At 42.3% G+C, this 25,782-nt stretch overlaps 1 protein-coding gene across 3 annotated transcripts in view; it reads right to left on the minus strand.

Annotated features, from left to right (window-relative positions):
* The window catches only part of ttc7a (tetratricopeptide repeat domain 7A), a 250,058-nt gene that overhangs the window by 78,766 nt on the left and 145,510 nt on the right, over positions 1–25,782 (minus strand). For all 3 annotated transcript variants that reach the window (XM_008104901.2, XM_016991757.2, XM_062971056.1), the window contains 4 exons: positions 18,777–18,893; positions 17,428–17,493; positions 12,114–12,211; positions 7,172–7,306 (listed from right to left, as the gene is read on the minus strand). In XM_008104901.2, the coding sequence (XP_008103108.1) occupies positions 7,172–7,306; positions 12,114–12,211; positions 17,428–17,493; positions 18,777–18,893 (416 nt within the window). The remainder of the gene's footprint in view (positions 1–7,171; positions 7,307–12,113; positions 12,212–17,427; positions 17,494–18,776; positions 18,894–25,782) is intronic.

Genomic DNA, 25,782 nt, shown 5'->3' on the forward strand with positions numbered 1-25,782 from the left:
GACTACATGGCCCATGAGTCATCACACTATCCCCCTCCTCAAGCCCCCTCTCAAAATAGGGCTCTCTCCCCGAGGCGCAAGGCCGCGGCTTGGCGGGATAGGTCAGATGGAAGCGGCGGGTTAAATCGGGGGCATGGACTGTGGAAGCGTCTTCCCAAGAGCGTTCCTCGGGGCCAAAACCCACCCAGTCAATGAGATATTGCAGGCGGCGGCGGTGAAAGCGAGAATCCAAAATGTCCTGAACCTCGAATTCCTCCTCCCCATCCACCAAAACAGGAGTGGGGGCCGGCCGGTCTGCATCAGGGCGCACACCATCCGCCGGAAGGAGCAGGGAGCGATGGAACACTGGATGAATGCGCATAGAGCGCGGAAGTTGGAGTTTGAAAGTCACGGGGTTAAGTTGCGCCACCACTGGATAGGGGCCAATGAAACGGGCATCTAACTTCCGGCAAGGGCGATGGGAGGGCAAAAAGCGAGTGGACAGAAGAACCCGATCTCCTACCTTGATTTCGGGGCCCGACTGGCGATGTTTGTCCGCGTGGCGTTTATAGTCCTCCTTGGCTTGGTCTAATTGCTGGAGCAAAAGTTGTTGCACCGCTGTGAGTTCTTGCAGCCAGTCCTCTGCTGCGGGAACCTCTGAGGTTTCAATAACAGAAGGGAAGAAACGTGGATGGAAGCCGTAGTTTGCAAAGAACGGGGTTTCTTTAGTTGAAGCCTGGACACCATTGTTATAGGCAAACTCTGACAGCGGTAACAGGGAAGCCCAATTGTCCTGTTGGTAGTTTACATAGCAGCGAAGATATTGTTCCAGAGTGGCATTGGTGCGCTCTGTCTGCCCATCCGTTTGTGGATGGTGAGCCGAAGATAAACGAGAGTCTATGCCCAATAGTTTTTGTAGTGCTCTCCAGAAACGAGAGGTGAATTGGGACCCACGGTCTGTGACCAAACTCCTGGGCAACCCATGCAATCTGAAAACGTGCTGAAGGAATAAATCTGCAGTCTCTTTGGCCGTGGGAAGGCCATCGCAGGGAATGAAATGGGCTAACTTGGTAAAAAGGTCCACCACCACTAGGATCGTGGTGAATCCACAGGAAGGTGGTAAGTCAGTGATAAAATCCGCAGAGATTATTTCCCATGGGCGAGATGGAGTAGGAAGGGGATGCAGAAGCCCTGAGGGCTTCTCCCGTCTTGTCTTGGAGCGCTGACATACTGGGCAGGTATTGACATATTTTTCCACATCCTTGCGGATCTTAGGCCACCAGAAATCTCTTAGGATCAAATGCATGGTTTTAAATAGTCCGAAATGCCCTGCTGGCTTGCAGTCATGACACAGACGAAGTGCCTTTTCTCTACCCGGTCCTGGGGGAATGTAGACATGATTTCTATAGCAAAGTAACCCATCCTTAAGCGAGAAGGGAAAATGTAGTCCTTGGCGAAGTTGATCCTGAGCCCAGGCATCTGCTTGTTGACTGGCCCTGATTTCCTGAGCACAAAGGGGCCCTGGAGTTGAGGGAGTAGATTCAATTGGGGTGGATTTGGTGTTTCCCACTGTGAGCGTGGCAAAGTTCTCGGGCTGCAGCAATTGGGACTCAAAGGTCTCTTTGCGCCCTGCAGCATATTCCGGTTTTCGTGACAAAGCATCTGCCTGCTTGGTCTGGGCTGGGGTTACATAATGGATTTGGAAGTCAAAACGCTCAAAGAATAAAGCCCAGCGTTGTTGTCTCTGATTTAGTTTGCGAGCAGTTCTTAGATGTTCTAGATTCCGATGATCAGTGTGGACCTCAATGGGAAATTTGGCCCCTTCTAACCAATGTCTCCAAGTTTCAAAGGCTGCCTTTATGGCCAAAAGTTCCTTTTCCCAAATAGTGTAGTTTCTCTCTGGGGCAGTCAGTTGACGAGAGTAAAAGGCACAAGGGTGAAGATGTTCTCCCACTGGTTGCAAGAGTACCGCTCCAATTGCCACATCGGAGGCGTCCGCCTGTACGACAAAAGGGGTTTCAGGATCTGGGTGCTGAAGGATTGGCTGTGACGTGAATAATTTCTTTAGTTGTTGGAATCCTTTTTCAGCTTGCTCTGTCCAGCGGAAAGGCTGTTTCCCTCGGATGCAGCTGGTGATTGGATCAGACCAGCGGGCAAAGTCTGGAATGAACTTGCGGTAGTAGTTCGCGAACCCCAAGAAGCGTTGCACCTCTTTCTTGTTGGTTGGCGCCCGCCATTCCAATACTGCTGCTACCTTGGCCGGGTCCATGGTGAGCCCTAGTGGCGAGACACGATAACCCAGGAAATCTACCTCTTGTAGATCAAAAGCGCATTTTTCCAGTTTGGCATAAAGTCCATGATCCCGCAATCGTTGTAACACCATTCTGACGTGGTTCTCATGTTCTGATTGTGATCTAGAAAACACCAAAAAATCGTCCAGGTAGATGATCAAGAACCGGTCTAGATAATCCTGAAAGATATCGTTGACAAAATGTTGAAACGTTGCGGGAGCTCCACATAAACCGTAATTCATGACCAGGGTTTCGAATAAACCGAATTTAGTCTGGAAGGCAGTCTTCCACTCGTCCCCTTCCCTGATGCGAACTAGATTATAAGCTCCTCGAAGATCCAGTTTGGTGTAAACCTTAGCCCCTCGAAGCCGGTCTAAGAGGTCCGAGGTCAAAGGCAGGGGATACCGGTTTCGCTTGGTGATATTGTTCAATGCTCTATAGTCCACCACCAAGCGTAGGTCCCCTGACTTCTTTTTCACGAACATCACTGGGGAAGCGGCTGGGGATTGAGAGGGTCTAATAAACCCCTTGCGGAGGTTTGTCTCTAAGAACTCCCTGAGAGCTTCTTGCTCTGGTTCAGTCAGGGAGTAGAGGTGTCCTCGCGGGATCGGGGCCCCCTCCACCAAGTCAATGGCACAGTCATAAGGTCTATGTGGGGGTAGTCTCTCGGCTTCTTTTTCATTGAATACATCCCAATATTCTGAGTACTTCTTGGGCAAGGTGATAATGGGTTCAGCGTCTGTGGCATGGCAGACCTTGGCTACTAGGCAATGGTTTTGGCAATATTTTGAAGCAAACTGCAGTTCTCTGTTGGACCAGGAGATGCTTGGGTCGTGGAGTGTCAGCCATGGAATTCCCAAAATCACAGGGAAGTGGGGAACCTCGGTAACAAAGAAGGAAATCTCTTCCATATGTTCCCTTATCCACATTCTGGTGGGTTCCGACCACTGGCTTACTGGACCTGTCTTGAGGGGGCGGCCATCGATGGCTTGCACCACCCGGGCGTTCTTGAAGTCATGATATTGTAATCCCAGAGAGTCGGCATACTCTCTATCAATGAAATTGTTTGTGGCTCCTGAGTCTATCATGGCATGGACCATGACGGGTCCTTTTTTCACTGACCACAAGGTGACCACTAGGAGAAATAGGACCCCGGTTGGCGGCTCTTGAGTGGGGTTTTTGACCGGGTTGGCGAGCCTCTCTACGCCCGGTCGCTGGCTTCCCCCGCCGGCTGCGCGCCAGCCGCCTCAGACGTCTTCGTCTCCGTGGAGGACGCCGCCGCCAGACGAGCGGCGGGCTTCCCTTTGGCTGGACACTCTCTGGCAAAGTGGCCCCCGTTTCCGCAGTACCAACAGAGATTTAGGCGTTGGCGGCGGGCCTTCTCGGCGGCATCTAGTCTGGGACGCACGTTGCCCAACTGCATTGGCACCTCCTCGCTTCCTCGGGGGTATGGGGCTGGTGGCGGGGGTCTCCACACAGGACGCGGCTGGACGCCGGTGGGAGCGGGAGGTTTCGCTCCAGCCCTACCGCTCTGGCCTCAGATCCATTGCTTTCTGTTGGCAAGCATGACTTCGGCTCGTAAACATTGATCAATGAGTGCTTCAAGAGAGTGTGGAGGATCCACCTTGGAGATTTCCTCCAGCATCTCGATGTTGAGACCCTCCCGAAATTGTCCTCTGAGGGCTACATCGTTCCAGCCGGTGTTATGGGCCAGCACTCGGAACTCGGCTATGTACTGGGACAAGGGTCTGTCTCCTTGGGAGAGGCGCCGGAGTTTGTGGCCGGCTGCCTCCAAATTGTCCTCGATCCCCCAAGTCGCCTTAAGGTGGTCCAAGAAGTGTTGCGCTGATCTTAGATGTGGGGAGACTTGGTCGAACAGTGCCGTCGCCCAGTTGGCCACTGGCCCGTCTAGGAGACTGTAAATCCACGCCACCTTGATGTCTTCTTGGGGAAACTCGGCAGCACGGGCCTCTAGATAAGCCTGGCATTGGCGACGGAAAACATGAACCTTAGAAGCTTCTCCGGAAAACTTGGTTGGCAACGCCATGGCCGGGAGACGGATTCCGCGCTCCTTCAAACCCCTAATTTCCCCATCCTGCGCATTGAGCTTGTCACGGATGCGGTCCACTTCGTCCTTGTCGATGGTGTACCTGAGTGGCTGGCCACCCGGCACGGTTCCGGTAGACATTCTGGCCTAGGTTAATTGGTGCTTAGGGTGGCGGAGTCAAACTGTCACAACCCAGGCTGCAGAGCACCAATAACCATACACCGAGGCCAGATTCTATCTAATATCTTTATTGAAGGAATATATAAGGTTAATAAAAGCAAGTATAGGAAATAGTCCAGAAGTAGACCTTTCAGGAAAGGTCAAAGTTAGTCCAAAAAAGCAATGTCCAATATGAAATATTAAGGTCCAAAGTTGTAATCCAATAACCGAAACTCTCACTTGCCAAGCAAGTGAGGGGAGATGACAAGGTCCTTTAGTCCATGAACTTGAGCAAGGCTAGGAAATAACTTGATTCTTGGCACACAAAGCTTGATTCAAGGCAACAAGGAAACGAGGAGCAAGAACAAGATCCGTGGTAATTACTTGGCGAGGTCCTGGAAACAAGGCAAGATCCGGGGAGAAAACAAGGCTGAGAACGAAGGCTTGGAACAGGAACAAAGGCTTGAAAGCAGGAGTAGCTGCTACCGCTGCTCCGGTAGCTGACGAATTGACTCCGCAAGATCCCTCCGTGGGCAAAACACCTAAATAGGGTCTAGTTTTCCCGCCAAAGAGCAGTTCTCTGGAGAACCAGAAACGAAAGCTATTCTCTGAGTCCAGATGCATGACTCCTTAAAGTTTCCCATGGAAAGCAGGCTTAATCAGCTGAATGCTTAGCAGCTATCCTAGCACTCCTGCGAGACGCCTGTTGAACTCCCCTCTGTTGTTTACAAAAATCATGGCGAGAAAACGGGGGAGATTTTGGCTCGGGGCTTGTTTGACAGACTTCTGGAAGACAAATCTCTTGCAGGTGCAAAGGCTCAATTTCTGGCTGGGATAGTTCCTTTTCTGGCTGAAATGGTGGAAAACCCAAGTTTTCCTCTTCATCATTCACAACAGTACTAGGAACGGGACTACATGGCCCATGAGTCATCACAAACTGTGGGTCCTGACCCCAATGGGGTCCCCTTAGTTCAATACAGTGTTTCCTCACTTATTGCGGGGGTTGGGTTCCAGAACCACCCACAATAAGTGAAAATCTGTGAAGTAGGGACACTATATTTATTTTAATATTTATACATTGTTTTAGTAGTTATATGCTATTTTAAGTCTTTATCAACCAATCATGTGGTGATAAATCGCCTCCTTCTCCTCCCGTTGTCACTTGGGCTCCTTTTCTCTTTGGCTTCTCCTTCCTCCCTTCCTTAGGCTGTAAATTGTAACTTTTTATGATTTATAATAGTCTTTTAGAGTTTATTGAAAAACCGCAAAACAGCGAATCCGCAAAAAGTGAACTGTGAAGTAATGAGGAAACACTGTATTGGTGTCTTGAAAAAATTGGCAACAGTAAAGGTTTTCTGAACATCACCTAGTGGCTGTTTTAGAAATTGACACGAATCTGTTGTGCAGTGTTTAAAGCAGACTCTGCAAAAGATGCTTCAGCTGTACTTTGTACAAAGGAATATCAGCCTGTTTAGCAAAACTTGCAAATGCCGATTTGTCATCAGTAAATGCTTGATTTTAATACTTATTTTATATACTTATATACTCAGGGTCATATAAACATTTCTTGGGCCAAAAGGAGTTGCAAGTGGAAAAGTTGAAGAAGCCCTGCCTTTGCCAACATGGCCTGCAGACTTATAGTATAGGTGGGATTATACTATATCTACAACATGAAGTGCTATAAAAATGTTTGCAACAATGCTTTTTTGGGGGGTGCCATCCAGGTCAGATTCTAAAACCAAGCATAACACCTTAAAATAAATAAATAAATAAATAAATAAATAATATTACAATATGTTGATACAGTACAATATAGTAATTTGTTACCAGTATTGTACTATTCTAATATAATATTGTATGTAAATTTAATTTGTAAGCCGCTCTGAGTCCCCTTCGGGGTGAGAAGGGCGGCATATAAATGTAGCAAATAAATAAATAAATAAATAAATAAAAGAAAAAAACAAATAACAGTGGAACATCAGTTTACAAGCATCCCAATTTATGAGTAATCCAAGATACGAGGTGTGGCTCGTCAGATTTTCTTTGTTCTGACTTGCGAGTGGTGATCCGAGTTACAAGCCGTGGCTGAAGGAGGAAGTTCTGCGCTCTGCGAGCAAGCCCTGTGCAAGATGGCAGATACTCTCATGCTAGTGCTACTTCTCATGAGATTACCATACTCCTGCGCTAGCACTACCTCTTGCGCTAGCGCTAATGCAAGAGCATGGTACTCTCGCTAGAGGTAGCACTAGTGCGAGAGTATATGCTATTTTGTGCAGGACCTGCTCGCAGGGCACAGACTTGTGGATTCCTTCTGCGGGATGGCAGATGGAGAAAAACTGCCTCAAGCCCCATGGGGCCTCCTCCACCACCAGGTGCCACAGGGAGGTCTCCAGCTCAGCTTTAGACAGGTACCAGCCAATGAGACCTCCGACAGGGAAGGAGACTAACATTATTTTAATTTGTTCTGTGAACAAGCTCTTAAAGGAGAAAACTGGTGTAGTTTTTGAGGGGCTGGAACACATTAATTGAATTTCAGTGCATTTCAATGTGAAATCAAAGAATCACAGAATCATAGAGTTGGAAAAGACCTCACGGGCCATCACATGAAAATTAGCTTTATCCTATGAGCAAATTGAGTTATGAGCTTGCTCTCAGAATGAATTAAACTCGTATGTTAAGGTATCACTGTACTTACCAGCCTGCAACCAAATCTGTTCAAGAGTAGTCCACAGCTGCAAAGGCCCTTGCTTCAAGGCAGAACTGTGCATGGTTACTTCAGACATGGCTTGTTCCAGTCGGGAAGCTGCGATGGAAGAGGCTCGTTGGGAACCTGAAATTCAAACATAACTTTGATGAAACAAAATAAGCCACTGTGATCCTTAAGAAACTGTAAAATGCCAGTCAGGTGGATTAGTGTCTGCGCTGAACAATTTACAGTGAGATTTCTGTCTCACCAGACTACCGTTATCTAAAACCGTAAACCGAAAATCATTAAATTATCTGACTTCCAGTCCCAGCATACCACAGAATCACTTTGGAAAACGTAGAAATTTTCAGAGAGGTTCTCCATGGTGACTCTGTGATAACTTCAAGGGGATGCATATTATATAATGGCCTAAAGGACCTAGCAAATTCCTAGAAACCATTTTTCCTCAGGCACAAATAGGTGAATTACTATTATAGGTTCCACAATTACACTGCCATTACTTTGTATGCAAAAATTTTGAAGAAACTTCCAAGTTAAGACTTCAATCATAATAGTCTTCTTGAGCTAACCCAGCTTTTATGTTTTAATTTTTTTAAAAAATTTAATATTTCAAGTTTTAATATTATGTATGTTTTGTGGCATTGAGTTGTGACATGTATAAGCTGCCTTGAGTCCCCTTTGGGATGAGAAAGGCGGGGTATAAATAGGGCAAATAAATAAATAAATAAGGGGATGTCAGTGAATGGATGGGCAACTGAGTGAGTGAGTGGATGGGAGAGTGGGCTTGTGAATGGGCGGGCGGGTCTTTGGATGGGCGAGCAGATGAGTGAGTATATGGACCAGTAAATCAGCGGTGCGACTATTACATGAGAAAAACAGAAATACTAAAACTGGGACCTCAAAAATGGAGGTGCAACTATTACACCATGGTGACTATTATGCAATGAAATGCAGGTAAATGACAAGATATTGTTATTTACATCAGAGAAATGAAATCCTCAAGGACATAATATAACACAAGACTATCTGTCTGTGGTCTCCAAGAGTCCTTTCGTGTATTTCTAAATACCTATCAATATCAAATGTGGCTTATGCCCTAAAACAGTTTTTCTGAACTTGGTGTCCTCTAGATTAGTGGGATTACAAATCCTGTGGTAGCCAAGGGACTGTAGGAACTGCCGTGAAACATATTTTCTTGGCAATGGATCAGCAGAGGCTGCCTTATATAATATTCAAATTCCAAATTATCAAAAAGAAGCATCAATAATACATTTAATTTATTATCCGCCTCTCCCTAAGGTTCAAGGTGGAATACAACAGTAAAACAGACAGACAAATGCAACACCATTAAAATACATACAGTAGAGTCTCACTTATCCAACATAAACGGGCCAGCAGAATGTTGGATAAGCGAATATGTTGGATAATGAGGCATTAAGGAAAAGCCTATTAAACATCAAATTAGGTTATGATTTTACAAATGAAGCACCAAAACATCATGTTAGACAACAAATTTGGCAGAAAAAGTAGTTCAATACGCAGTAATGCTATGTAGTAATTACTGTATTTATGAATTTAGCCCCAAAATATCTCGATATATTGAAAACATTGACTACAAAAATGCATTGGATAATGTTGGATGTTGGATAAGTGAGTGTTGGATAAGTGATACTCTACTGTATGTAAAAATACATAGAACAAAGACTCTCACTAATACCAATAAAACACAGGTTAAAATTCATAGTTTAAAACTGACTAGGGAGGCCAGCCAGAAGAGATAGGTCTTCAGTTATATCCTGAATTCTTGAACAAAGTATGTGCAGTATTTGCACAAAGGTATAATGTAAGGTTCCAGAGTCTCCAGTACCCCACTCTGATGAAGAAGAATCTTTCGTGTATAGCAAATATACAGTTCATCTATACCTTCAGATCGAGTGTGGTGTATAGTATTAAAATGGAAAGTATTCCAAATTATTCCCTCCTTCCACTGAACCATGCATTTCCTGCAAAAGCTATGGGGATATATGGAGATGGTACACATATCTGTCATTTAAAGACATATCATGGGGTGATGGTCATACATGAAAAAAATAAAGTCATGGGTGGTTTCCCATTTTTGTTTAAAAACAGCATTGCCACCACCTCATGTAATGGGCTGGATGCTTGCAGCCACATGGCAGTTTTGGGGGACACTAATCTCTTGGGAATATCTCTACATAATGATATAGAATTATTCCCACAGGCATAATTGAGAAAATAAAAAAGATTACTGCCTCCATAACATTGCTTGTTGTCCACTCTTGAAAACGTCATTCTACCAGAATAACACAATTGTCATTTAGGACTAGAACCTTGGTTAAATGTAGCAGACAGAAATTTCCAAACATGACCATTGGTTTCCTCATGGATTACCTTTAACAGGATACAAACAGAGGTATTCCTGAGGCACAAAAGAGCAATTTTGATCAGAAAACACATTTGAACACAATTCTTATCTACATCCCCAGTGACCCTGCAGTGTCCTTTAGATGTTCCAGCTACTCTTGCATGGCTGAAATTGTGCTTAAATCACAGAGCTACATAGGTGGGGGCTTCCTCCCTAGGTGAAATACTGATATGATTATGTGAATGAGTCATTTCAATGTCCTGCCATCTGTGCAGGAACTGCACATGGATAATCTCTCCAACATCTAAAGGAAATAGAGCCACATGTGCGATGCTCTTCCGTATTATTTAACAAATGATGAACAAACAAATATGACTCAGAATTCAAATGCTAGGAAACACCACTACTATAAATTCTGTATGTACCTTTGGACTTAAAGACACAAGTTCAGCAGTACAGTAGAGTCTCACTTATCCAAGCCTCGTTTATCCAAGTTTCTGGATTATCCAAGCCATTTTTGTAGTCAATGTTTTCAATATATCGTGATATTTTGGTGCTAAATTCGTAAATACAGTAATTACAACATAACATGACTGCGTATTGAACTACTTTTTCTGCCAAATTTGTTGTATAACATGATATTTTGGTGCTTAATTTGTAAAATCAAAACCTAATTTGATGTTTAATAGGTTTTTCCTTAATCCCTCCTTATTATCCAAGATATTCGCTTATTCAAGCTTCTGCTGGCCCGTTTAGCTTGGATAAGTGAGACTCTACTGTATATAAAAGTGTTCCATAGGCGCTTAATGTGTATATGCTATGCAGTAAATCCACACTATCAATTCCTAAACTAGAAAGACAATAATGGGATTTTGGTCATATTGGAGCACTATCCAGGCATTAACAGAATTCACTGTGTCTTGTTCTTAACTTAAGCCTGTCTATAACCAAGAGCTGATATGCAATTTCAGCACCAAGAAAAATGTGGTTCTTATTTGTAGGGAGAGGCACCGATCTCTATGTGGCACTATGTCTTAACTTCTGGTTACTGGGGAAACTTATTCAGGCTTTTCAATCTTTGCAGCATACATGAGCTCAATTCAGTTTTGAAGCACGGTATTCAATGAATGCCTTTAAAGGAGGAGGGCAATGCCACAACTACCTTAAAGGTAAGAATAGAGCAGGGGTTGGCAGCCATAGATTATTCAGGGACTGTACCCATCTTGTTCCCTTCCCTTAGTTTTGAAAGATTACTTGGGATACAAAGGTATTTGATCTTAAAATGTGAGCTATCTTAAAATGGGGAATTTTTCACTGGAGGCATCTAGGAGTGTTGTTCTCCATTCTAGGTCATTTATGCATACAGTAAAGGATTGGGAAGGGGCTGAACCAGCCGTATTGGCTGGTCTTGGGTCCTGCAAATGCAGAGCTATGACTTTCTTGATTGAATCTGCCTTCCTGTAATGAGGTCTTCCTCTTTTCCTGCTGCTTCTCACTCCACAAAGAAAGCATTATCATGTTTTGAACAAGTCACGTTGTCAAAGAATCAGTATGCAAAGAGATCTTGTGGCATCTTAGAGACTAACGGAGAGAATGAAGTTCGCAAGTGCAGCTGGCGGGGACGAGAGACAGGGCCTTCTCAGTGGTGGCTCCTCAGCTCAGTCTTTCGGTGATTAGTACAGTGCAATGATAGACCTGGAATTGTGAATAGTTGACGATGGAATGGCCTTGGACTATGATTTTCTGATGACGTGATTTTAATATTGAATGTAATGTTTTAAATTTTTAATATGTATTAATTTTCATAGAATCACAGAATCGTAGAGTTGGAAGAGGCCTCGTGGGCCATCCAGTCCAACCCTCTGCAAGAAGCAGGAAAATCTCATTCAAAGCACCCCTGACAGGTAGCCATCCAGCCTCAATTTAAATTTAATTGATTTTAAGTCCCTGTTTGTATGTATTTTAAGGGATCTCATAGTTGCCATATGTGAGCCGCCTTGAGTCCCCTTCAGGGTAGAGTACGGCTGGGTTGAAATAAGGTAAATAATAAATAAATCATAATAAATCATAAGCTTTCATAGACTTCTACTTCCTTAGCTGCATATTCCAGACTCATGGATTTCTGAATAATGTGTCAGTTTAGTCATTTTGATTTAATTACCCCTGGTATTATTTATTGGAACCCAAGAGAATCAAACAATAACATTGTTTCAGAATAGGACACACACATATGAATCAGACATTGATTCTTGATAATTCTGCTATATCTCAGAAGACAGGAGACAGTCAATGCTCCATTTAGAGATAATCAGGTGAACTAAGGTGGCGCAATGGATGGATGTGACTCATTTAGAGATGCAACAGACAGACTCTTCTGTGGGTGAAAACTTTGGAATTCCTTTAAAAATTTATGTATTTCTTTATCTCGTACCACAAGGAGAGGGAAGGAAACTTGGTAAATCAAGGGTGGAGAGCTGGTCTGCCATTACAGGAAAGCCTTCATGGAATGTAGGTTGCCAGAGGTCTCTATTATGTTTTTCTTACCAGAGTCTGTATCATGGGCATCTGGGAGAGTGAGATACATGCTGTTATGCTTCTTGGTTGGCAGTGTCTCCGTCAGGCTGCTTGCTTTCTCTGAATCTCTGCAAATGAAGGACAACAGCAGCAATGTGAAAGATGGCCGCTTATGGAAAGCACAGGGTACATCAGGCCTACAAAATGAGCATCAGTCTGATCCAATTGCCACCAGCTCTGAAAGCTGAAACATCTGTGCATGTGAGATAGTTGCTGTCAAAATTTGCTGGAGGGTGGGAGGGCATTCTGTCAAAGGGATGGGAATTGGTTGTGTCAGTAGCGACACCGTGCAAGACATTTTGACAAAGCAAATTGGCAAGGCAGAATAGGATGGTGATGCTGGTGGTGAGGGGATGCTTTCTGGGCAATCCAGCACATTTCAGGAAAGCATGGCTTTCTGCTGCTGAAAATCTGGCTCTCTGCTCCTCCTCTAGTTGCACTAGAGATTCAGCTCACACTCAGCATCACAGTCAGGAATCAATACTTGTTTACAGAGCTCAAAAAGAATCTGGGATACAATTTGTCTTATTAACAAAAGTTAATCTATTTTTCGAGGAGTTCTTTTCAGGAATCAAGCTGATAGATTTTTGGAAATATGGTCCTGAATTTTTAATTTGTTTGTTAATTGTTGCATTTGCATCCAGCTTTTTTTAGGAGCTCAAGATGACAGACATGGTTCCAACTCTCTCTGCTCTCATTCTATTCTTGTGAGAAGCTGAAAAAAGATCTCTCTCTGTAAACTTGATGACTGAGTGGGAATTTCAATGTACGTCTTCTCCATCCTAGTCCAATGCTTCAGCCATTATACTATCAAAACTGGTTCTTCCTTTTTAGAACAATAATGCCTATGCTTGTGTTCAACCAGGTTTCTACATTCTCCATATGTTATGACTACCTGGCTTTTCTTCGCGTTAAAAGTCCTAGTGTTTATCTTGCATTTTAGACATTGAAACTGCTCTCTTAGATCTATCACAGGCTGAATATAATTTATTTGAAAATGTTGGGACATAATGAGCTCTCTTGAAGAAGGAACCCAAATCTAAATGCAAATCTAAACACTGCTGTAGAAAGCTTGACATACAGCCAAACCAAAAGAGGAGGTCCAGGAGCTATTCCTACATCTAGTCAATCCAGAGGCTTGAACAGTCACCAAGGGAAGCTGGCTTTAAGAGACGGGGAGCTTGAGATTCCCATGTGAAGGCATTCTACAGGGGCTTTTTTTCTTAGAGTAGTGGTTTCCAGTCTTTGATTTTGCAGGTGTTTTGGACTTCTGCTTGACCAATGGTCAGTAATTCTGGGAGCTCAAGCCCAAAACAAATTTTGGGAATCATTGCCTTAGGGAAAAAAAAGGCAAAATACTATAATATAGTATAATATAGGATCCACTGTTACAAGCCTGAGAAAAAGAAAATCCTTATTAAATCAGTAAGCTCTTCTAAATGAACCTTTTACAGACTCATGGAATTGCAGGTGCTTGACATTCTAAGAAATTGAATATCTATTTGTTGTTGTTGCTGTGAGCCTTCAAGTCGTTTCTGACCTACAGTGAGCCTACCGTGGTCCTAGCACAAGTTTTACTTGGCAAGATTTGTTCAGAGAGTTGTTGTATGTCTTTCGGGCTGTGTGGCCATGTTCCAGAAGCATTCTCTCCTGACGTTTCACCCACATCTATGGCAGGCATCCTCAGAGGTTGTGAGGTATGGATACCTCCATACCTCACAACCTCTGAGGATGCCTGCCATAGATGTGGGCGAAACGTCAGGAGAGAATGCTTCTGGAACATGGCCACACAGCCCGAAAGACATACAACAACCCTGTGATTCTGGCCATGAAAGCCTTCGACAACACTTTGTTCAGAGAGTTTGCCATTGCCTTCCTCTGTGGCAGAGTTACCGTAAAATTTGATAAATAACCTGAAGATCGATAGATACTGTACTGTCTTTTCCCCCACAGGACACACTTTGTGAGAGTCAACTTTATCAGCCAGTTTTGAGAAACATGTTACTGTGCTAGATTACAAGAACAGTCTAATATACATGCTGCTCTTGCAGTATTGAACAATGTTGTTGTTTTATAAAAACATGCCCATTTTAGGCTGTGAAGTTCACAAGGTCTTTTTCTAGGCATGAAGAAAGCAATTCTTCTATGGAAGAAAGCTTTCTATGGAAGTGGGCAGGAGGGCAAAGCTAGAATGGTAAATTGTGGCTAGTTATCAGGCAGATAGAGGAAAATACAGTGGGCTGTTGGTGTCCACTTGGTATCCACTTGTGGATACCAAAATCCATGGATACTGAAGTTCTACTATATATAATGACATAGTAAAATGGTGTCCTTTATAAAAAGTGGCAAATCAAAGTTTGCAGTTTTGGATTGTGTGTGTGTGTGTATATATTTTCAAGCCATGGGTGCCTGAATCCATAGGTCCAGAATTCATTGATACAGGGGACTAATTGTACAGCGAGTAACAGCTAAAATGGACAGTTGGGAATGAGGTTAATTAATGGTACTTCAAATATATACTTCATGCTTCAATGCTGTTATACTTCAGGGGAAGTTTGGGAGCCTGTGGCCTAAATTGGAACATATGTATATCTACACACAATCTATTCCTGTTCGGGCATTAATTAAGCATGTTTACTCAAACTCTACATCCTCTTATATCCAGAAGATAAACATTTGAAGCACACAGCCAAGAATATTTAGTTCAAAATGCTGGGAAATTGCAGCTGCTGAAGGCCATACTGGAATAATAGAATTACAGAGTTGGAAGTAATCACAAGGGCCATTCAGTCCAACTCTCTGTTATGGAGGAATACTCTTATTGCTGCAGTTGTTATTTCTAATTTATGGTGACACTAAGGTAAATTTATTACAGGATTTTCATGTCAAGGTTTGTTCAGAGGGGATTTGCCACTGTTGTCTCCCTGAGCCAGTGGTTCTCAGCCCGTGGGTCCCCAGATGTTTTGGCCTTCAACTCCCAGAAATCCTAACAACTGGTAAACTGGCTGGGATTTCTGGGAGTTGTAGGCCAAAACACCTGGGGACCCACAGGTTGAGAACTACTCCCCTGAGCTGAAAGGCTGAGACTTGACTAAGGCCACCCAGTGGCTTTCCGTGGTTTTATGGGACTTCAAAACCTCATCTTCTGGTGTCCTTGTTTGGAAATAAAATGACACTGGCTCTTTCCCCAGAATCCTAACTTACTTCTAATAAGTGAACTATTTAAATCATATGCATATGGCACACCTAGACCTGTCCCTTGCTTGAAACAGATGCATAGACACTGTCTAACTGACCTATGGTGCAGTCAGAGCTTTCATGGAACATCTATAAGTGACAAATAAAAGCAGGAAACATACACAAGTCCCTCAAACCATTGTACTTTATTTGTTTGTTTTTTAGTTTCATTTTTATTTTTGCATAAAATAAATAAAAGGATAACAGAAATAGAAGTTTGCAATTGGAACGAATAAAAGGCACTTGCTGCCAGCATGGCAATTACTAGCAGTTCACCAATTAACTTTACTGCAAAGGCAACTGCTAGTAGCACACATAGGAAGTCTTGCCAGCACTATCCAGATACTGCTCACCTGGGAAAACAACAAGGGCCAACTCATGTGAATAACAGTTAGAGGTGGGATATCTGGAAAGATTTCTGTTCTGAACTTCCTTTTATAGACTACCCTGGCAATTAGCACTGGCCTTGGATTGGACCTGCACTATGATGATTTATCAACAAGAATGTGTTACTTTTTCTCTGGAATGAGACAGTGATGGTAGGACAGCTTCCTCCTTGACACCTCCTTTCTGGTTCAAGATTTTGCACTTGCTTTTCTGCAACCACAACTTGGTTACAGCAATCATTATTTCTCGGTCTCCGGTTATTAAATAGCTCAGTAGTTACATGACACAACCTCCTCATCATTTCTAAATGGTATAAAATAACACAGCTTCACTTTCTAGATACTGGATGCATAGTTGTTTCTACAAATTTCAGGTCACTTACTCAGGTACCTATATATAGACTCAGGCGGGAATCCTAGACTTATTCACAGGCTTGTAAATCTTATTGACCTCTATAGAATCTACAAGCATGTCCGTGGGTGCAGAATCATAACCTTAAATGCTTCACCTTATTTTGTGTTACCTTTTAAGAGTTATTTTCTGTCATTTTTGGAATGAATCTGAAACTGCTACTTGGAGTCAGGTAGACTTGCAAGTGTGTTTAGTGTGTAACCATTATTAAAAGTTAATTAATTGCATGCCCATCGGTAGAAATGCCTTTTGGTGGATTCGACATTCTTGCCAAAATTATAAGTTTTTGAGAATTGTTGCCAGAAAATATATCTGCAATAAACAGAACACCTGGGAAGTACTTCATTGTGGCACATTTCAAACAGTGAAAATGGGAACAAAAAAAGCGTAGATGGAGAAAACGGAACAAATACTTACAAACCATTTCAACTGAAAATGAGAATGTGATCACTAAGAAAAGTGTGTAATTTGAGTCTCATTCATTACCCCTCCCATCCTCTCCATCCCTATTTGACAGGGCCTTCTCAGTGGTGGCTCCTCGGCTGTGGAACTCCCTCCCTAGTGACATCCGGCAGGCTCCATCCCTTTTGAGTTTTAGAAAGAAAGTGAAGACCTGACTATGCGAGCAAGCATTCAAAGAACAAGTTTCATTGGCTTCGACTCGGTCTGGACTAAGGTTTATGTACAATGTTTTGTGGATGAATAGCTCAAGTATTTTGTATTATTTTAAATCTGTATTTAATTGCTTATGTTTTATTCTTTTGTATTGTTGTGTATTGGCATTGAATTCTGCCAGTTTTGTAAGCCGCCCTGAGTCCCTTCGGGTGAGAAGAGTGGAATAGAAATACAGTAGAGTCTCACTTATCCAAGCTAAACGGGCCAGCAGAATGTTGGATAAGCGAATATCTTGGATAATAAGGAGGTATTAAGGAAAAGCCTTTTAAACATCAAATTAGGTTATGATTTTACAAATTAAGCACCAAAACATCATGTTTTACAACAAATTTGATAGAAAAAGCAGTTCAATACACAGTAATGTTATGTTGTAATTACTGTATTTACGAATTTAGCACCAAAATATCACGATATATTGAAAACATTGACTACAAAAATGGCTTGGATAATCCAGAAACTTGGATAAGCGAGGCTTGGATAAGTGAGACTCTACTGTAATGTAAATAAATAAATAAATATTTTCCCTTTTCCTGAAAGCCACTATGATGCCAGTCCTGGAAGGTGTTGAACTTACTCATTCATTCCTCCTTTCCTGCTGCCAGTGTGGTACGTCTGCTGGTGCTCTTCGCTGTCCTCCTCACTGTAAGGCAAAAAAAGGTGGGTTGACTGCTCTGAGGCTCACTCTTCACTTTGTTCTGGCAGCTGGCCAAGAGTGATCACCTCCACCTTCTCCTTGGTCAAACAATAGCAATAGCCAGGAGCTGTCCTGGAGCTCTGTGGCTAGCCACCAGTGGTGACAGGTGTGACATGGACCCTATACACCCCCTTTCCCCTGCACTCTAGTCCAAAAGAATAACATTTCCAACCATGCCACTTCAGACTGCAAGTGTGTAATTGTTACTACATTGGACCCTCTGTCAAAGAAAACCGCATGTAGAAAATTAGCATATCAAGATAATGGAACAAAGCTAATTCTTTCCATCCCCTTGATGTGTAACTGCTATAAGGATTGTCATGGTGTGACCATACACTACAAATCCATCACTAGTATGCGTACTGGGAATCGGATGGGTACAAGGGAGCACTAAGTCAGGCGAGAGACTCAAACCTACAGTCTGAATTGGCACAGTAGATTTATCTCCTGGATGATGAGAACCAAGCTCTATGCAGAATGGGAAATTGGTATGTTTAACTTAGAGGAGACTGAGAAAGAACATCTTAGCCATCTTTAAATATCTGTAGAAGATGGAGTTAGCTAATTTATTTAATCTATTCCCCCCCCCCCCACCCCGTCTTTCTCCCAGTAGGGACTCAACATGGCTAACAATAAGTACAAAACTGTGCTTATTAAAAACAGTGTGAATCCATTTAAATATAAAAACAAGTACATAAAGAGGACCTAATAGCTTCAAATAACAAGAACAGAGCTTCTTGACTGTAACAGTGGTTTCACAGTGGAATAGATTGCTGGAGGCAGTGGTAGGTAAAGGTAAAGGTTTTCCCTGACGTTAAGTCCAGTCATGTCTGACTCTGGGGGTTGGTGCTCATCTCCATTTCTAAGCCGAAGAGCCGGCATTGTCCGTAGACACCTCCAAGGTCATGTGGCCAGCATGACTGCATGGAGTGCCGTTACCTTCCCGCCGGAGCGGTATCTATTAATCTACTCACATTGGCATGTTTTCGAACTGCTAGGTTGGCAGAAGCTGGAGCTAACAGCGGGCACTCAATCCACTCCAGGGATTTGAACCTGCGACCTTTCGGTCTGCAAGTTCAGCAGCTCAGTGCTTTAACACACTTCGCCACCGGGACTCCACCGGAGGCAGTGGTAGCTAGCCATATTTCTGTATCACAGTTTTAGACTATATGACCCTTCAACATCTAAGATAATCTGGAAGTGCTATTCCATTTTAAACAGAAACCTACCTGTGTTGTGAAACATTATACAATGTTTGCCACTGGTGCAACATATGTCTACAGGTCACTAAGGCTTCTTCTGGTCCTTTATGCACCAATTCCAGCTTGACTTTGGTGAAGAGTAAACTGAACAATAAAAAAAGAAAAGAAAAAACCTTAGTATTTGACTTTACAGTGTCCAATGTACACATATGTATACAAAAACACGAGGGTGGCATAACAAAACAAGGAACTTTTTGGAGGGATGAGCATTTAGTATGGAATGTGAACATTTTGTTCTTGGTAGTTGTTATTCATGTTGATTGTTCAACTGTAATATGTTCTGAAATTTCTATTTTATCACATTTGTAAGGCCTTCTAGTCTTTATTAACTGTTCATGACCATCATTAATTGTACTTTTGATTCTAATTTCTCTCTCTTTATGGAAGTCTACGATTGACCATTGCCTTTTCAAATGCAGCCAGAGAATGTGCACTTTGAAACCGTATTAGGCAAATCTATAGCACATTCCTTCCTCTTAAGTTCCTTCTTAACTCCCAATAAATATCAAGAATATGCCATCCCCGCCTCTCAGATTTTGTGTAACTTGCTGACTGGTGTAATTTGTAAAATTCCAAAGGTCTGGCTAAAACCCAAAGGTTACATTTAAATAGGAAAGAGTAAAGAAATAATGCCTGTCTTTTCTGGCTTAAAATGTTAATTTGTGGCTCGTTATTTGATAGCTATTTGGTGTAAAGGAAGTGGTCATAAAATAAAGCTTATTGATTTAAGAAATTTTAAAACTAAAGATTATTAAGGATGCTTAATATATTTTAAAATATCTAGTAACAGTAAAAAGGGAAGCATGTAATTATCTTTATGGATGGTTTGGAGACATAACTGATGTTATGATAGATTGATTCTTAATGGGGAACTGGAGGAGATAATTTGATTAATCTAATAGAAGTATATATAGTTAGGAGGGGGAGCAGTCACAAAAATCTCCCATAGTAAGAAGGATGATAATTCTAGACATTATTTCATATATGTACTCCCTTCATATATAAATGGGGGAAAGTGTTGCTTTCTCAGCAAAGCCTCCTCAATTTCATTATTTTTTTTTCTCAGTACAGACATTCTTCTCTGTTTCTGATTTATTTCTGGTTTTGGAACCAAAAAAGCAAGTGAGATTCATCTCCGTGACACTTTCTTCGTGACACAGTTTTTCTCATGTCCGTGATACTTTTTTTGACTTCTGTACTAAATGTACTAGAGCCCTGTCTCCTGTAATAAATGAAGACTGAACTCTGCAGGCACAGTCTTCACCAACATAATGTTCTTGAGATCTTCTGCGCAACTTCCATCAGCTCCCATGAACACAAGTGTGTAGCCAAGGGGAGAATTTATGGGTTCAAACCACCCCTGAAATTTTTCAGGTAAAAAAACCTGGTTTACTCATGAATTTTAACTGGTTAACCAAATCCCCATGTCATGTCTATGAGAAGCAAAATTAGAGTCTCTCCAGAACTGCAAGCATTACCTCAGTCAAATTTTGATTATTCGCACTGTCATTACCTACTTTTCTACCAATTTACATTGCAATAGCTAACATAGTGGAAGTGGCCAAGTTGGTCTACCCACAGCCAGTAGGCAAGTCCAAAGGCACGGGGCGGAGGGGGGGGATTTGACCTGGATTGCAGGTGGAAACTGAGGTGTCACCCACTGGTTCATCTAATCCAAGCCCTGCCAAAGAAACCATAGAACAGGAGCAAAGAGAAGAAGCTGTGCCATTGCTTGGACTTTATATGAACAAGACTGTTTCTGATAGCCAAGTGAAAGATCAATTAGTGCAAATCCACAGAGTCTATTGCCAGGATATGTATTTCCTGTGGATAAGAAAAGGTATCTAAGATTTCAACCCAAGTGGTTCAGCAGATTTCCCTGGTTAGCCTACTCATTGCATGTATAAGGTGAACTCTGTAAGCATGGTGTGGTGTTTGGAGGAAAAGTTGGGGATAAAGGGTTGTTGTATGTCTTTCGGGCTGTGTGGCCATGTTCCAGAAGTATTCTCTCCTGACGTTTCGCCCACATCTATGGCAGGCATCCTCAGAGGTTGTGAGGCATGGATAAACTAGGCAAGGAAGGTAAATATATATCTGTGGAGAGTCCAGGGTGTGACAAGAGTCCTTTGTCAGTTGGAAGCCAGCGTTAATGTTGCAATTAATCACCCTAATTAGCATTGGAAAGGTTTGTCTCTTGCCTAGGGGGCATCTTTTGTTCGGAGTCATTAGCCGTCCTTTACCTTCCTTGCCTAGTTTATCCGTGCCTCACCACCTCTGAGGATGCCTGCCATAGATGTGGGCGAAACATCAGGAGAGAATACTTCTGGAACATGGCCACACAGCCCGAAAGACATACAACAACCCTGTGATCCCAGCCATGAAAGCCTTCAACAACACAGTTGGGGATAAAGGTGGTCATCAGCAGCTTGGTGTATTGGTGTGATGGAAAGATGCAATAGAAGTCTTCAGTAGACACCAAAACCAGAGTACCATCAGAACAACTTATGCTGGGCTGAAAACTTCTTGCTAATTCACAGTGTAAAACGTCACACTGGTGGGAAAAATAATCTCAGGGGGAAAACGTTTCAAGCTCTCCTGAATTTTTCTTCTGGCTAGGGGCCTGCATGAATTTGCTTATTATTTAGAGGTGCTGGGTAGTTTAGTCCAAAACAACTGCAGAACATAGTTTGGGGAAGTTCTCCCATGTAAGTCTCTCTCTAATACATTCTCAATAAACATTGTAGCTAAAGCATATGGTACAATCTCTGCCCCTTTTTAATAGCCTATTAAAAGCAATGTTGACTTTCAGGTCAGAACATACGTTTCTTTATAGATTCGTGGATGAAGTTGAAGCTGAAGCTGGTTTTCAGCTTAATTGAGAGGATTTTTGGAAGCTCTCTTTACCCCTTTCCAAATATCCTTTAGAATCTATATGTTAGAGAGGATGAGACATTAACAAGCCAACTCTTTCCCCCTTATTTTCTAAAATAAGCCAGACTTTATAATGCCACACAAGAAACTGTTCATTTGGTGCATGGCCCGAAGCAACGAACAAGGGCAAGTCTGTGGTACTAACGTCTGCGGTAATATCCAGCAAAGCCATTCACCGAGAAATTGTGGAGGCTGGTTATTTTTCCTTTCCTTCCTTGATTATAATGGCAACCTGCCAGAAGTTTGAGCGGAAACCTGGGTTTGGCTGAACAGAAAAGCTTGTTATTAAGCACAATGAGTTCTTGAGGGAGGAGACCAAATGGACTGGCAGGAGAGAAGAAAAGCAGCATTATGAATCAATCATGTCTAAGGCATAGTGTGTTTAGTAAGTTACGAGCAGCTCCTGTAATGTAACCTCCCTAGGAAAAAGGAATGCTCCTGTTCATGCCTGTATAGCCACTCATTCATTACAAGCTGGGCATTCCACTCCATTTCTGCCAACTCCTGTTTTCCTTTCCGAATTTTATTCTATATTACACAGATGCTGGGCATGCTTAGTCCTCGCTGTGCTGGGCTCTTGGGAAAAAAAGTTTAGCAGCATTCAGGGTATTTTTTTTAGTTCTTGTTCCACTGTATGCATCCGGGTTGTAACCAGCATACTGATTCTTTCTTTTTATTCCTCGCTGGTTCTGTTTGGGTCCAAACCTGCCAACATTCAGCTGAGCTAACAATCAAATGAAACTATATTATTGGGCTTGGAATCACCAGCAAGGACGTGGATAATCCCAAAATGTACCCAGAACACAAACATAACTGTTTTTGCAAAACAAAATATTAGATTTGGAGGAGTGAGGAGAAAACCTATAGGCTGTGATATCCTTCATACTGACAGGCTCTTTGAAAGTCCCGAAACCTTGGAATATTTGCCTCTGGCTAACATCACTAACTGAGAAACACATTTTAATCTACCACTTGAATTTCAGATAAGTAATGGCCCAGTTCAATTGTCTGATTGCCTTGTAGCCCTCTTGGCACATTTTGATACATTTTTTGGTCCTGCCTTTTAAAATTAATAAGTATGCAAAGAACCACGGTTTCTTTAAAACTGATGTTATATGCCATGCATTTTCTATAAAGTCTTCTGAAACACACAGCTGTATAAAATCCACATTCAACTGGATTATATGGTAGTGTGGACTCAGATAATCCGGTTCAAAGCAGATATTGTGTATTAGCTTCCTTGGTATTCTGGGTTATATGGCTGTGTGTAAGGGCCCTGAATTAGCAATCTCTCTCATTTGTACAACATTCAAAGGTAAGGATATTTCTACAAGGAAGGGGGGCTATTAATGATTAATTTGTGAATGCTATTAACTTGTGGTTTAAAATGAACTGAAATGAAATTAACATTTATCTGTTCATGAACTGCAATATTATGGCACATAGCAAAACCAGGTACAAAAACTATGCAAAGGAAGCTTATGGCAAGTCTTGGTTGCGGGGCCAAGCTTTTGGCCTGTAAAGTAATGCAGTGCAAGAAAAAGAGGGAATATGTGCAATTGACAACTGGAATGGGTTGTTGTGCATTTTCCGGGCTGTATGGCCATGTTCCAGCAGCATTCTCTCCTGATGTTTCACCCACATCTATGGCAGGCATCCTCAGAGGTGGTGAGGTATATTGGAAAACCGGAATGGCCCCGGTCTACAATTTGGGATCATGTGATTTTAATGTTTATATTAGGTAATTCCATGTCTTCATGTGTAAATGTTGTTTATATCTTATGTTTAATGATCTTACTGATTTTAACGCATAGTTACATGTTTCTTGTTTAGATTTTATAATTTGGTTTTACATGTATGTTAGGCATTGAATTTTGCCATTATTATGTTGTAAACCACTTTGAGTCCCCTCCTGGGGTGAGAAAAACAGTATATAAATACAGTAATTAATAATAAATACATAAAACGGAATAATATATTAGAAATATGTGTCAATCTATCCAGCAATCTATCTGAATTGTTTATGAAAGGAAATCAAATAGTAACCAATAAACAATCCCCCTGCAATTGTAGTAGCAAATCCTTAATAGCCAGCTTGATATGCTTCGATAGCTTGTGTATTAGTAATTGTTCAGTTAACAATAATAATTGTGAAAGACTTTCTTCACTCTCATTACAATCAGCACATTAAAAATAGATAAGGTCTATTTTTAATTAAAAAATTAAAAGAATGATGGCTTAGCAGATGTCCTGTTAAATTTAAAATAAAGTTTGTGGTGGTGAGTTCAGACTGCATGAAATATTTGGAGTCAACCTTCTGCTTACTCTTTGGAGACTTCATTTCAGAGATGGATGAATGAATAGACACAAACAGAGAAAGATAAATAAAAAATTCTTTTGCGGGAAAAGACTATACAATTCTGATCCAGACTCTCTGAAGGTCTATTATGAGTCTGTTAGAAATTGAAGATCTTCAGGGGAGGCACTTATCTCAACCCCACCACCCTTACAGGCATGTTTGATGGGAATGCTGAAGAGGACCTCCTCTATGGTTGCTCCTACACTCTTCACAATAAGTAGAAAAAGGGAAGGGTAGGGCTTTAGAATTGCCTTTCAACAATAATCAGCTATTTATGAGGGGTGTTCATTAAAGATTTCCCCTGAACCACTTCTATTTAGCACAGGACACTGAAACTGCACATGTGTAATGATATAAGTCTCTATAGGTTACATGCCAATTTACAACTCAGAATTGATAACGGTCTTGATTTTACAGGTGCTGAAGTGGTGTGAGGTTTGATAACGGACCCAATGGAATACAGAGCAGTCATCAAGTTCCTTTACTTGAAAGGCCACACACCAAAAAAGACTCTGATAAGATGACAGAGGTTTATGGTGATGATTCCCTATCATATGATGTGGTCAAGAACTGGCATCTTCAATACAAATGTGGTCAGACTTCAGTGCAAACAGTCCCAATTCCAGGGCGACCCCACTCTGCTACTGATGAACACACCATCCAGCAAGTGGAGCTCGCCATTTTGGAAAATCACCGCATGACCATTCGCCACCTAGCCCAAAATGTCGAGATTAGTGTGGGGTCTGTGGAAAAATTATCCAAGACCATCTTCACATGCATAATGTATCTGCTCGGTGGGTTCTGAACATCAGGAAGAACTTCCTCACTGTGAGAGCTGTTCAACAGTGGAACTCTCTCCCCCGGGCCGTGGTGGAGGCTCCTTCTTTGGAGGCTTTTAAGCAGAGGCTGGATGGCCATCTGTCGGTGGTGCTTTGAATGCGATTTCCTGCTTCTTAGCAGGGGGTTGGACTGGATGGCCCACGAGGTCTCTTCCAACTCTACTATTCTATGATTCTATGATTCCCCGGCTGCTCACACCTTTCCAGAAGCAGGAACGAGTTGAATGCTCTTAGGTTCTATTGACAATGTGCCATGAAAACCAGGAGGACCTTTTCAACAGACTGATCACACAGGATGAAAGCTGGGTCCATCACTATGATCCTGAGACTAAAGTCCAGTTGATGCAATGGAAGCTTCATGACTCACCAGCTCCAAAGAAGGCACGTGCCCAACTCTCAGCTAGCAAGGTCATGCTCACAGTAATTTGGGACCAGCATGGAGTAGTATTGATGGATTTCCTAGCAAAGGGTACCATGATCACTGGGGCATACTGTGCTTTACTGCTGCGGAAATTGCGGGAGGCCATCACAACCAAGAGATGTGGCATGCTCACCAAAGGTGTCCGCCTCCTACAAGACAATGCACCAGTTCACAACTCACATGTTGCCCAAATGGCAGCATGTTCCTGTGGCTTTGAAATTCTATCGCATTCCCCTTATTCACCTACCCTCACACCATTGGACTTCCACCTCTTTCCAGCAATGAGGTTATTTTTGAAGGGCAAGCTTTTTTCAGATTATGAGTCTCTGATTTCCGAAGTCACAACGTGGCTTTTGGAGCAACCTGTTGACTTCTACAAGCGAGATGTTTACAGTTGCTTAAAAAGATGGGAGAAGTCATTTC

This window comes from Anolis carolinensis, chromosome 1 (genome assembly GCF_035594765.1).
Source record: "Anolis carolinensis isolate JA03-04 chromosome 1, rAnoCar3.1.pri, whole genome shotgun sequence".
Taxonomy (NCBI): Eukaryota; Metazoa; Chordata; class Lepidosauria; order Squamata; family Dactyloidae; genus Anolis; species Anolis carolinensis.